We start from the raw sequence: 13,801 nt of genomic DNA on the forward strand, positions 1-13,801 counted from the left end.
TTTATGGCTGATTTATTATGCTGTCTTAAAAGACATTCTTTGTCTCTTAGGTAAATTGGTGGATGAAACTGGACAATATAAATACATGTATGTGGCCTGTGGAGCTATTGTAGTCCTAGCCAGTGTGTGGCTGCTCATTGGCAATGCTATCAACTACAGACTGCTCGCAAAGGAAAAGTTGAAAGAGACAACGAAGAAAATACATACACCTGAGTCCCAAGAAGCTGAATCCTTGAAGGCATCTAAAAGTCATGATGTTAGTGTCAAAAGTCAAAAGTCAAAAGGATCAGGGGTTAATCCCTCAGAAAGAGAAACTAATATTTAACAAGAATCACATCTCTGATTTCAGTGTTTATGACTTTCTTAGGAGTATTTTTTTTTTCAACATATTAGAAGGTTTTTAGTTGAAATGAGGAGTCATAAGTAAGTATGGAAAAGAGATTTTCCTTAATGGCAAAATTTTAAAAAGTTTGTTTTTTAAAATTTATTTGGGCAGTTAAATTTTGAGATTATGCATATAAAGAATTCATGCAGTGGGCTTATGTCCATACATGACTCTGGCTGCGGTGGTTAAAATGATGTTAAAGTCTTCCATTGACTTCCATCTTGGTTGTAGAGATCTGAATCCCAAACCACTGGGTTAAGTAGTTACAAGGAGTATGTTTAATCCTGTAAGACTATCCTCTCCACATTTCATTTTTTATTTGATATTAAAGGGTGAAATGGAATTGAAGGAAATGAATTTTTCCCAAACATACACACACTGACACTCACACACTACTTTACAGTGTGGATTTTAAAGATAAGAACATGGGTGAAAATGAGGGTGGCCTTAATTTGAAAATACAACTAACTGCTGCAAAAAAAAAGCGTATGCCTATATGAAATAAATTTGAAAAAACTCCATTTTAAACTATTATTTCTGAGCATTGTCTGATGTGATTCATGCATGCACGTGATTTCTTTGAGGAGGACCACAAGTACCTGGTGCTAGTGAATAGAACCCTCAAATAATTTTCAGAATTTACTAATATGTAAATCAAATTAAAAGCCTAAATGACTCCTAGCAATGAGCTGTCTATTGATTTTAAAAGGATTTTAGTTAGTAATCCAGAAAGTTAATAACCAGGGACTTCTTTTAACCAAACTCAATTCAGACTCGCTGTTATACTGAGACCTCAAAGTGGAATCAACCGGAATCCTGGTTGACAGGCTTACACATAGGCAAAATTTTAATTTTTCCCAACATATAGTGGTGATCAGAGGGTTACTGTTATCAGTAATCCATCTGAGTAAAGCTAAGAGTGGGAGGTGTTTATAGTGAGCCCTCCAAGCTCTCTCATTTCCCTCTCCTCCATGACAAGCAAAAGCAAAAAACAGAAATCCAAACAGGCTTTTTACTCAGCCACTGAAAGTATCTCATATTATAGGAAAGGTAGCACTTGAAAATTCCACCCTCTACCGATAAGCTTTCCTGCTGCCTGCGAGCATAACTAAACCAGGAGACTTAAAAACGGCTTCTAGAACTGGAGGTTGTGTATGATTTGATATATACTTGGAAAGTGTAGATTTAGTTTATAACTTAAGAGGAAGAGGCCTGCAACATGCAAACCCAGGTTAATTTAGCAGTTTCTCATTTTCATAACTATATGAAAACATTTGGGACTGAATCACTCTTGAATACAGAGGCATATGATAGATCTGTGCATTCAGAACTATAAATACCATTTTGAGTAAGTACTTTTAAACAAGAAAGAATTTATACATTAGGTATAAAGTTATAAATATTCACCTTTATAAATCTGAAGTTTAAATTAAGGTCATGATTAATAAAAAGAATTTAGTTCTTGATTATTGAAGTAATGTCATTCTTAAGATGTCAAAAGGAATTTGCCGTTCTTACTATTATTATTGCAATAGAGGCAGGTGCTATTCTTATTTCCTTTAGGATTGCACTTGGATTCCAAGCATTTGTGATAGTTAACACTAGGGATTTGATTTGTAAACTTTAGGCACTGTTTAAGCATGTGGCTCATGTTTTATTAGCAAGCTATATAAAATTCCATACTTCAATTAACATTCACTTTTTTACATAAAGGTATTTGTATTTTTAAAATATTAACTAAAGCAATATGTGCCAATACCATAGGTAAATAAATCAGGGAAAATGTGACAATATATATTTGTTCTTAATTTAGTTTCACCCAATCCTGAGTCTTGAATGAGCTATTTTCATATTATTAGTGTTTGTATTCAACTGTGACTTGTCATAAAAAGTGTGACATCATAAATTGTTCAGTAGCTTTCCAATCTTAAATGTTTCCCAAAAAGTGCCTTGAATTCTCTGAAGATACACATTTAAATTAATATAGATAATAGACCTCTGGGACAAGTAATGATCATGGGGTTTTAGGGCTAAGGCATAGTCCTTTTTATCACCTGCTGGTGGGTGCATTCCAGTGGCTTTCTCCATGGAAGGAGGTTTATTTACTTGCTGATGAGGTTCTTGTCAAGTCAAAACCAATTTGTATTTGTTCTATTGCTCTTTGATCATCTTTAACTTTTCATTCCTAACACTGATTATATTAAATTGTTAAAAAAAGAAAGGGAAGTGAAACTGCACATTCAAAGCACATGACATGATGTATACAGTCATGCCTGACAGTAGCACTGCACAAAGTTACAAATATGTATGCCTCTTAATTCCTATACATAAATGTTGAAAGTTAAATCACAACACACTTGAAACAGTGATATAAACTCACACACAGTTTTCAGAATTGTTTCAGGGTAAAATAAATGTTTCAAGTTGTTTACTGTCCCAAATCCCTTGAACTTGTTAGAATATTTGTTGCTTGAGCAGAATCTTTCAGAGATTGAGAAGAAAATATCAACCTAGAACATTTATTATTATAAAGTTGCCTAAACGAAGGAGAAAATATAGTTGGCTTTCTCCAACAATTAATGATTAGTCAGAAAGTATTTCTTCCCCAAGGGAATGACAGGTTATAGATGATCAAGACACCGTGAAGCAAAGTCAGAAACCATTAAAATACCTTTCAGTCTATTTTTCTGTTATGGAATTGTGCAGAAGGAAGGTTATCATAAATCTGGGTACCAAAATAATTCATGATCACTGGCTAGTTTAAGTATTTTTCCATTTGTGATAACAAGACTCCTCGTATTTTTCACCATTTAATCTTAAATGTTCCTTCACTAATTTATGAATGCAATATGGGATATAGACATGTCCTGACACATGCCCGTCCTCTTTCTTGATCCTTTTTGGAGCCAACCAGCACACATTTAAGAGGCAGTTGGGTCAGGTTCTGGTGTCCTTCACATTGGAAGACAGGATGTTTTCTCAGTGTAAATTGACATGGCTCATAAATTTCACTTCTTTAGTACCAAGTTCTAAGCACCTTATCTCATGGGTCTCCCCTGGACACTAGGAAATAAGTAAAATAATTCGGTTTGATAGATTTGAATGTACACTTTAAAAATCTAGGTATTTTTTACTCATCCGTCTCTGGCTGTACATGGCAGAAAAAAAGACCATAAGACGTATGCTGAAAATGTAAGTTTTTATATTGATGTTATAAAATGTAGAGATATACTTAATCAGTTAGTTGAAACTTATTTTCCATCCAAAAATACCTTTTAAAAAAACCCTCTTATATGTACAATGTTGCAGGCTTTTAATAAAACAAAATAATCATGATTGTTAGGCTCAAATTAATAGGGAAAAAGGATGTGAAGTGGGAAGGGAATGGATATTTGTTTCCTGCATTTTGCCTATTTGATATTCAAATAGAATCATAGGTAGAGGCTATTGGCCTGATATAATAGATGAGTGAAACAAAACAAAAAACAGATATACAAAGAAGTTCACAAATTACCCAAAGTTAAAAGGTAGTATGTGACAGAACCAGAAGAAAAACTCAGGTTTACTTAAAAGCAGAAAGAGCCCCTAGGGTGTTCACTGCCATGCCACCTCCCCCTAGAAGCTGTAGATACAATGGTAGATAAAATATAGATACAAAAAAATTAAACACTATGTGGTAAACCAATTAGATTCAACTGCAATCTGTATTATGATTTATTTAGTGTTTATTAGAGACTGCATTTGCTATAAGCTGAATATATAATTTCAATTTGCCTGCTTTTCTAACCAATGCAAATTATCCCAAATAATGGTAATCATTATATAATAGCTGTAATTGCTTCACTGTGACTTTTTTCATAAAAATAATGAAATATTTATATGACTCAGGCATAATATATTTTCCCTGAGGTTGGGTTTAGAGGAAAAATGCTATTTTCTTTATGGATAAGTAATTCCCATATTAGTTGCTACTTATTATGACTCAAAAATAAAAAGTACTTACTATGAAACATTATGTTCAGAATTATAGTGACTCTCACTTATAGGATTATCCCAAGCTACCAAAAATTTGTAAAAATCTTAGGAGATACAAAAGATTTGGTTCATCTACACAGTATATATTTATTTGCATCACTTAATGCAACTGCCACTACACTGTAACTAATTTTTCAAGTTTCCTGAACACCTGGATTGTTATTCTCCTTTCTGTCCCTTTGTTCTACAGAGAGAACAAATGCCATTGCTTTTGTCTTCTTCTTCTAGACTTTTGGCATCCTTAGAATATTGTTCTCTTTAGCTCTGTTTCAGATGGTGCACTTCTAATGTCATACATCTTTCACAAAGTCACTCATGCTGCATCTGGTCCTATATATTGGGTTTGCAGCAATGACCATGTTCCTGGAGTCATCAGTGCATACTTTTGGCTAAGACCACTCATCTTCACCAGTAAGGGAACTCATGTGACTGTAGGCTTGAGGTTTCCTGGATAAGGAGGGTGCTTATATTCTAGAAGAGTTTTTGTTATTAAGAATCTTCCTTATGCATGATAAATAGATAATTGAATATGACTTTTAAGAATCTAGAAAAACCGATCTTCCTGTCCTTGACATTTACTATTCTGGATGTTTGTAACTCTCTTAAAGTGCCTGAAATCTTGAGAAACAAATCTTACCATCACAGCATAGCATCATTATATGTCATCCTGTAGGCTCTTTCAATGCAATTACATCACAGATACATCATAACAACTAGATTCTTGCTATGACAATTCACAATACCAAAGAGCATCAAAATCATTGAGATAAAAATTGAAATTACAATCTTTACTCATCCTACTTATTTTTTAGGTTTTGATTTCTACATATTTATATGCACGATCTCACATTTGAGAAATGCACTTAAAACCTGAAAAGCCCAATTATTAGTAATTAATTATAATCTTGTATAATCAAAATCACAAACTATCTTTATTGATAGTTTTTAAAAAATGAATAATTTGCTGAGTTCACATTCTTTTTTGTAGTTCTGATTTTCTCTTCTTTGTTATCAAATTGTACACTTTAGGTTTTAATGCTTCACGAGGTCCTATGATCTGGTCTATCTTAGTCTTCTGCTTTGCCTTCACTTTAGTTCACTTATGTTCAGTTCATGAAAGAATTATTATAGCAATGAGAATCATAACTTTAGGTCTCTACTTTAAGAGGAAAAGGAATATTGAAAAAAAGAATTTTTTACTTTAGTGGGACATATGAAAACTTTTAGACCAAATTATTTATCCCATCCCAACCCCATGCTATGTACCTTCCTCCCCTCCTTTTTTTTCCTATGCTTTTTTAAATAATTTTTTAAAATTATTTTTCTTTCATCATTTTTCATAATGTCTAGGCCAACTTCTTTAGCATTTTTTATCTAATTATGGACATTTTTAGTGCAGCATTTTTGTTTCCTTGGTGGGTTTAGTTATAGCTCCACTACTTGCATAATCTCCATGTTTTTCAGTCTTCATGTGTTATAGTTAATAAGGTGAGTAATATTCAGGAGTATTTCAGTAGGCTATGATTCTGTGACCATAAATTCATTACCATATCAGCAAATATTTTTCTTCACATGGTAAAAAAAAATTTTTTTTGTTTCAAATTCAAATATGGCAAAATAAGCTAGAGAGCTCTGTATGAAAACATTGGCATTCAACATTCTATTAAGACATAAGTCAGTAAAAAGTTCTGTTCAGATGAACAAAAGAATAGGATTCTTATTGAGTATGAATTTCAGGGTGAAATTTTCAAACATATTCTGTTTTATTCTGAGTTTTTAGTTGTTTTACATTTATATGCATCTTAAGAAAACGTTTTTAAGTTAGACTCAGTTTATATAACTTGTTCATTCGAGTACAAGTTTCTGATATATTATTTAATGGACTTTATTTTTCTGCCACATGCTTTCTATTTCTAACTAAAGCATGAATATTTCTGGATTTAGAGAGAGAGGACATGTAAACTTTATTTTCTAAGCATTATATGTAATTGTGTTTTGATTTGTATTGCATTTTGGCTTTGATATATTAAAGTTAGGTTTGTTAGATATCTGCATTTTGACAGAATAAGACTAGAGCAGGTAAGGTCTTTGCCTAAACGTATACATGTCCTCTGAGTAAATGCAGACTTGGAAAGAGAACCAGGTCTTTTAACTTCTAACCCACTTTTTTTCTCCATTAGCCATCCTATTTGTAATAGTGAACTCTATAGGCTAAATACATATTTCTTGGAAACACATATTCTAATCTTGATAAATCCTTTATTTCCAAAATGAATACATTTCTCCTAATTGAATCATCCTTTGCAAAATGATGTTTATAAATGTAACTTGAAGAATATTTGCTGATTCCCACAGCAGATAATTCTAAGTGAACTGGACGTAATAACTACTGGGATGAATGATTTTGCACAATATCTGTTGTTATAGCAATATGTAAGTCATTAAAATAATACTCAGCAGTAACTTGTTTATAGAATCCATGTGTCCATATTCCATTAATTCCTTTTATTTTGCTTATGTTCATATTTTGTTTTAGAAGCATCATTCAGTCACTTCTTTTCTAAAAGTATAATGCCAGAGCACAGAGTGTGCAATACAAGTTTGCTAAATTATTAATTTGTGAGAAATTTTCGCTATTGTGTAACCTTGAGGAGAAGGGAAGACCCCAACCATATTTTTTGATCTAAGAATCTGAGGATGAGTTAATAGAATAGAATAAAATCTATCTCAAAAGTTCTTGCTTTTTAAATGGTCATTTCACCTAAATACTGAAATCTACAACAGGTGTCTGGCAACAGTAAGGCTACAGGTTCTTTTATTTTAGAGATACCATCTACTTGCAGCCCCATCTTAGCTAGATCTTATTTCTAGATTTTTCCCTTTTGCTTTCATTCAAAAAAAAACACTCCTAAATAAAATCCCTGGTGAAGGGAAAGAGTGGTTGCTAATAGGAATTCACTCTGTAAAAGTGTAAAAACAGGAATCTGTACTCAGTATTTGTTTGCTTAGTTCATCAAGGATATTTACACTAAGAACATACTTTAATAAAAGTTTTGATAAACTGATGTGTCACAGTAAACTTTTTCATAAAAAGGGCCTTAAACACACAGTCAGTGACATGTCTGGATGTGTTTAGTTAGATTCAGCTAAACTGACATCCAGATGCTAAATGTGCATTGTCATTGTGATGGGGGGGTGGAGTCTGTAGCTACAGTGAGTACATCAACTTAATCACATAAGATTCTTTCTTCGTAATGATGGTAAGAATGGCATTGCACATTACTTAGATATTAGGCATAGAAATCCCTCTTTTGAAGATGGAAGAGCAGGATCTTTTCAAATATTTGCTAAACTTTTACATTCGATTTGAAGCTTTTTATTTAAAAGCACGTTCCTCCAAATATTTTAAACCAGCATGTTGGTTAACATTTCCTAGAATGAATAATTCCCCATTTTTAAGGAATTTTGGAAAACATTTCATTTACTACTTATATTTCTTCAACACATGTTTTTTCTTATACCATTATTACATTTGGGCAAATATTAAAAGTAACATTATTGGGATAAAAGTTATACATAATGACATGTTTCTAATAAGACAGACATAAAGCATTCCTTGGCAATAGCTGAACTTAGATAACTTTTGCAAGAAATCTTTAGGGATTGGATTTAGGGGTTAATCTATAGAATTATTTTTTAAATATAAATTATATTTTAGGTTGTATTTTTATGATTTTTAAGTGAAAAAAATTTAAATGTAGCCGATTTGTTTGTTCTGTAGGCATCTTCAAGACCACTGAACAAATGGTCACACTGTCACGTGGTCTATCAACTACAATTACTATGTTAGTGAATTAAAGAGAAAGGTAGCTTTGCTTGACACCAAAGGTGATCCAATCAGTTGTTTTTACATGACCTAAATCATCACTGTACATATTTCATTTTCTTAAAAAAATAAAAAAAGGTATAAAATAATTAATATAAATGCCTGTCAAAGTTTAAATATAGAACCCTCTTCTCTTTGCCTTCTTACAGATGAATGTAAAGTGACTGTGATTTGATCTTGGAATATATATTTATGTTTGTACTTTTTGTACATGTAGTAGTTCTGAACTGGGCAAATAAAATATGTGGGACCAAATTAACCAAAAATGAAAGAACTGGTATTTTCATACAAATATGTATTTTGTTTTTAATATAAATATAGTGTACATTTATTTAAATCAGGAATATATTATATTGTTGATCATTTAAAAAGTTTATTTAATTCAGTATGTTCCGACTTCATTTTTAAGCAAGCTTGTTTGACTACTGAACCATTTACTGCCGAACTTTCGTTTATACTATGATGTTATACGGACAAAATGTTTTAGAAAAATCTCTATTGTGGTCTTTAAGTTTCACTATATAACTAACTTGGAACCAAATGTTGAATTACTCTGTGGGAGTACATATTTTGCCTGTGGTTTTGAATATATTTTCAAATTTATCTATTTCTTACTAGACTGTGAGCTCCTTGTGGACAAGGATATTATCTTAGTTATAATAACTTTAATGCCTAGCAAAGTGCTAGGCACAAAATAAATCCTTAATTGAAATGAATTGATGGACCTAGATTATTAAATGATTACTACAGTATTCTATGATGGAGATTGAATATATATTAGAAAATTTCTCTGGCTAATTTTCAAAGGCTCAGTGTATATCAAGGGAATTCTCTAGCTAATTTTGAAAAATGGGGAAAACAAACAAGTAACATTTGCTTTATCTTAAAATTGATACTCTGTTTTGAAGGTTTATTTTTATTTTGTCAGTAAACATTCTATGCAAATGCTGAAATATGCAACAGCTAAACTTCATGGTACATATTAACTAGTTTTATTTTCTTTAGAAAATCAGAAATGCTCAACTTAGGCTTCCTGGAAATAAATGTTGACAATCATTTTATTAACCAAAGGTGCTACTTGTTTTCCAATATTTACCTTGATCATAAGTGCTCCTGTCTGCTGAGCTTTATTTCTTCCTTTCTGGGGGGAGTTGCGGGGAGAGGAGTGCAAAAAAAATTACATCTTTTTTGTCTGAATTATGCAATTTAGCACTGTATGTGTTCCTTTGTACTCTATTATTATTGTATTTTAATTATTATTTCTTACTGCTCACTAATTTTTATTTCAGGCCTAGGCTGTTTCTTAGAAAGTATATGCATGTATATTTATATAATATGTAAGAAAAAAACCTGTATTTCTTATTAACTTAAAATTAAAATGACGAATAAATGTTTATGTTAAACTTTGAAATGAAATCTGCATTGCTTTTTTTTTTGAATGTACATAACCGATTAATGTCAATGGAAGTCAGACACAGCCAAAATGCAAGCCATTCCTAAGGGCTGAAATGAATGTCTATTGTTTTCACGTGTATACAGTTTACTAGATTTACACAGAGGGGACACATTCAGTTCAAGAAGAGAACATTACCTGCACCACAGAAGTTTCCCCTCAAATCCCTTCCCGGCCTGCTCTCCCTCCTTTAACTTTTTAATAGACTTTAGTTTTTAGAGAAGTTTTAAATTCACAGCAAAATGGAATAGAGATACAGAGATTTCTCATATATGCCCTGTCCCACACATGCATAGCCTTCCTCGTTATGAGTGTCCCCTTTCAGAGTGGTACATTTGTTACAACTGATGAGCCTACATGGATGTGTCATTATCACCCAAAGCCCAGAGTTTACATCAGGGCTCAGTCTCGGTGTTGCACACTCTGGGTTTGGGCAAATTTATAATGACATGTATCTACCTTTATAATATCATACAGAGTATTCACTGTACTAAAAATCCTCTTTGCTCTGCCTCCCTCCCTGGAAAATGTAGATAGGGTAACATTTGCATAACAACCAAAAGGCGGTGAAGGAATAAGACATGCAGATTTCCGAATGAAGAACATCGCAAGCGAAGGAAACTGTAAGGTGTGAAAGGTCTGAGCCAGGATCATGTCTGGCAAGTTCAAGAAAGGGCAAGATGTTCAGCCTCACTGGAACAGAGAAAATGAAGGGGAGACACAGTAGATGAGATCAGAGAAGGGATTAGGGATTGATTTTAGAGACATACTGGTCAAAGGATTTTGACTTGTACACCGAGGGATAGTAGCATTTTTTAATACTCATTTTTCATCAAGATAGAAGACGAAAATAAGAAAAATAATGCAACTGTAGAAGAAACCTACAACCAAATCAATAGTGTTCTACCATCTCCCTCTACTATACTGCCGCACTCCACCTGTGGTCTCTGTTCCAGTTTACATAGGTCTTTACCAGTCTATTTTTAGTATCTAACCCCCTAGTCCATTTTCTCCAATATGTCTAATCCTCCAGTCCATTTCCCCTTATATTTATTCACATTCTAGCCAGATTTCTATCAAATCACTGTCACTTTCCAAACTTCTTAATAAATCCTTTTATAATTACTAAAATATAGTCACATGCGTCTCTTATTTTCATAAATCTGCCAATTTTTTTTTTGCCTCATGCTATTCCATAAGCCTGTTTTTTCTCATTCCTTGACCTCATGAATTCCTACTTATAAAGGTCCAGTAAATGTTTTTCAGTTACTGACGTTTACTATAAGAATATTTACTAGACTTTTATTAAGATGCAAGCTTGAATATACATCCATACATATGCATCTAATTCCACCCGTTCTAAATTCTAAATAAAGCTGTCAATACACTAAGAAAAATAATCTACACTTGTACTTGAAATACGGAAAAATTATGTAAACATGCCAGAAATTAAAATTTCTTCTAGATAAAGGGTAGAATGGCTATGTGCAAAATGCATAGGAACATTCCTGATGTTTGCTCCCTATCAAATATCCCTTACTCCTTTAAACAAACTCCTACCTTACTCATTCCTTAGAGTAGATATCAAGCTCACGCTTTTCCATAGACTTTCATCTCTTGGCTAATAATCATTCTGGTTTTAGCCCTTTGTTAAGTCACTATTTCCAGACTCTGACTTTTTTTTTTAATCAGCCTTGAGATACATGACCAAAAAAAAAAAAAAAAGCCTATATTTAAGGTGTACGATGTGATGTTTTGATATACATCATGAAATGATTACTACAATCAAGCTAATTAATATATGCATTGGCTCACATAGTTATATTTTGTGGTGAGAATACTTAGGATTAACTCTTAGCAAATTTCAAGTATACAATATGGTATTTTTACCGACACTCACCATGCTGCACATCAGACCTCCAGAACTTATTCAGCCCTCAAAACTGAACCCATGCACCCTTTTAACAATATCTCCCCATTTTTTCCATCCCCCAGGCCCTGGCAACTATCATTCTATTCTCTGTTTCTATGAGTTTGAGTTTTTTAGATTTCACACATAAGTTAGATCATGCAGTATTTGTCTTTCTCTTTCTGCCTTATTTCACTCAGGATAATGTCCTCCAGTTTCATTCATGTTGTCACAATGGCAGGATTTCCTTCTTTCTTGTGGCTGAATAATGTAATAATGTTCCATTGTATGTATACCACATATTCTTTATCCATTCATCTGTCCATGGACACTTAGGTTGCTTCCATGTGTTGGCTTTTGTGAATACGCTGCAATGAACATGTTTATACAGATATCTCTTTGAGATACTGATTTCATTTCCTTTGGATATATACGTAAAAGTGGGATTGGTGGATCAGGTGGTAGTTCTATTTGTAATTTTTTGAGAAATCTGCATGCTGTTTTCCATAATGGCTATACCAATTTACATGCCCACCTACAAAATACAAAGCTTCTTTTTTTTCCACATCCTTAATCAGCACTTGTTAACTTTTGTCTTTTTGACAACAGCCATCCTAACAGATATGAGGTGATATGTCATTGTGATTTTGATTTGCATTTCCATGATGATTAATTATGGCGAGCACCTTTTTACATACTTGTTGACCATGTTTGTCTTCTTTTGAAATATGTCTATTCAGGTTCTTAGCCCATTTTTTAATTGGGTTAATTTTTTTTGTTGTTGCTATTGGTTTGCTATTGGGTTAATCTGATATGAACACCTTATCAGACATATGGTTTGCAAATATTTTCTCCCATTCTGTAGTTAGTATTTTTATACTGTTGAATGTTTCCTTTGCTGTGCAGAAGCTTCTTCATTTAATGCAATCCCTTTTATCTATTTTTGCTTTTGTTGCCTTTGCTTTTGGTGTCATACCCAAAAAAATCATTGCTCATACCAAGGGCAAGAAGATTTTTCCTTATGTTTTCTTCTAGGAATTTTACGGTTTGGCATCTTAAATGCAAGTCTAATCTATTCTGAGTTGATTTTTATATATGGTATAAGATGTGTGTCCAGTGTCATTCTTCTGCATGTTAATATCCAGTTTTCCCAACACCATTTATTGAAGAAACTATTTTTTCCACATTGTATGTTCTTTGCAACTTTGCCAAAGATCAGTTGACCATAAATACATGGATTTATTTCTGAGCTCTCTAGTCCAGCCAGTTTAAAACATAGAGCATCTCTTTCTAGTGGTTCCCTCATAAGCCCTGGGATTCTCTTTTATCGCATGAATCTGGGTCATATGCTCATCTTTCAACCATTCCCTGTATCTAAAGCAATTTGTTTGTCCAGGCTAAATCTCAATGCAGTCTTGCCTCTTCTCAACCTTTTTGTCTGGGTGTGAGTGTAGTACATTTTTTCAGAGGGAATCTGAAATGCTGTACTGAAAAGGAGAAGATGCTGGGTAGGCAAAACCAATAATGGCTACTGTATATTAAAAACAATTGATGACTTCTAGTTGCTATGTTTGTATTGATTATATTTTTTCATTTCTAATTTGCTTTCATTGCGATAACTGATGCCTCATGAGGTTCGAATTAAGAACATTATCATCATTATTATTATTGTATCAACCTTCTTGACTTCTGTATGAAAGGCACACTACTAAAATGAAGTTTGCTCACTACCTGAAGCTGAAACTCACGTAACTATTTCCTATTTTAAGGAATAACTGATTATAAAGCATAACTTTATTCGCTATCACAAAGTTAAACTTTCACACTGTATTTCACTCTTCAAGCTTAATTACCAACAAGAATATCTACTTCAAGAAATTTTCCGTATTTTCTTCTTTATAAATATGGTTTATACAACTTTCATTTTAAAATTAAGAAGTCAATTTAAAGCTTGAATTTGTTAAGTTTTTTTTTTTTTTTTTTTTTCCGGTGTGTGGGCCTGTATCAAATTGCCATGATGTACACGTTAAATATTTTATCATTTTATATGACAATTATACCCAATAAAGCTGAATTTTTAAAAAAGAAACAGATGAAATATGATGTATGCTTTTGTCCCCAGGAAAACTTTCC

General features: G+C 32.7%; 1 protein-coding gene across 7 annotated transcripts in view; it reads left to right on the forward strand.

The window, feature by feature from the left end:
* The window catches only part of SLC16A7 (solute carrier family 16 member 7), a 175,189-nt gene extending 163,757 nt beyond the window's left edge, over positions 1–11,432 (forward strand). For all 7 annotated transcript variants that reach the window (XM_089920959.1, XM_022571659.3, XM_022571661.3 and 4 more), the window contains one exon: positions 51–11,432. In XM_089920959.1, the coding sequence (XP_089777085.1) occupies positions 51–325 (275 nt within the window). In that variant the 3' untranslated portion in view covers positions 326–11,432. The remainder of the gene's footprint in view (positions 1–50) is intronic.
* Positions 11,433–13,801: the final 2,369 nt, after the last annotated feature.

Source organism: Delphinapterus leucas, chromosome 11 (assembly GCF_059928025.1).
Source record: "Delphinapterus leucas isolate spDelLeu-1000000601 "Yukka" chromosome 11, BTC_Dleu_Yukka2, whole genome shotgun sequence".
In the NCBI taxonomy this organism is placed as follows: domain Eukaryota; kingdom Metazoa; phylum Chordata; class Mammalia; order Artiodactyla; family Monodontidae; genus Delphinapterus; species Delphinapterus leucas.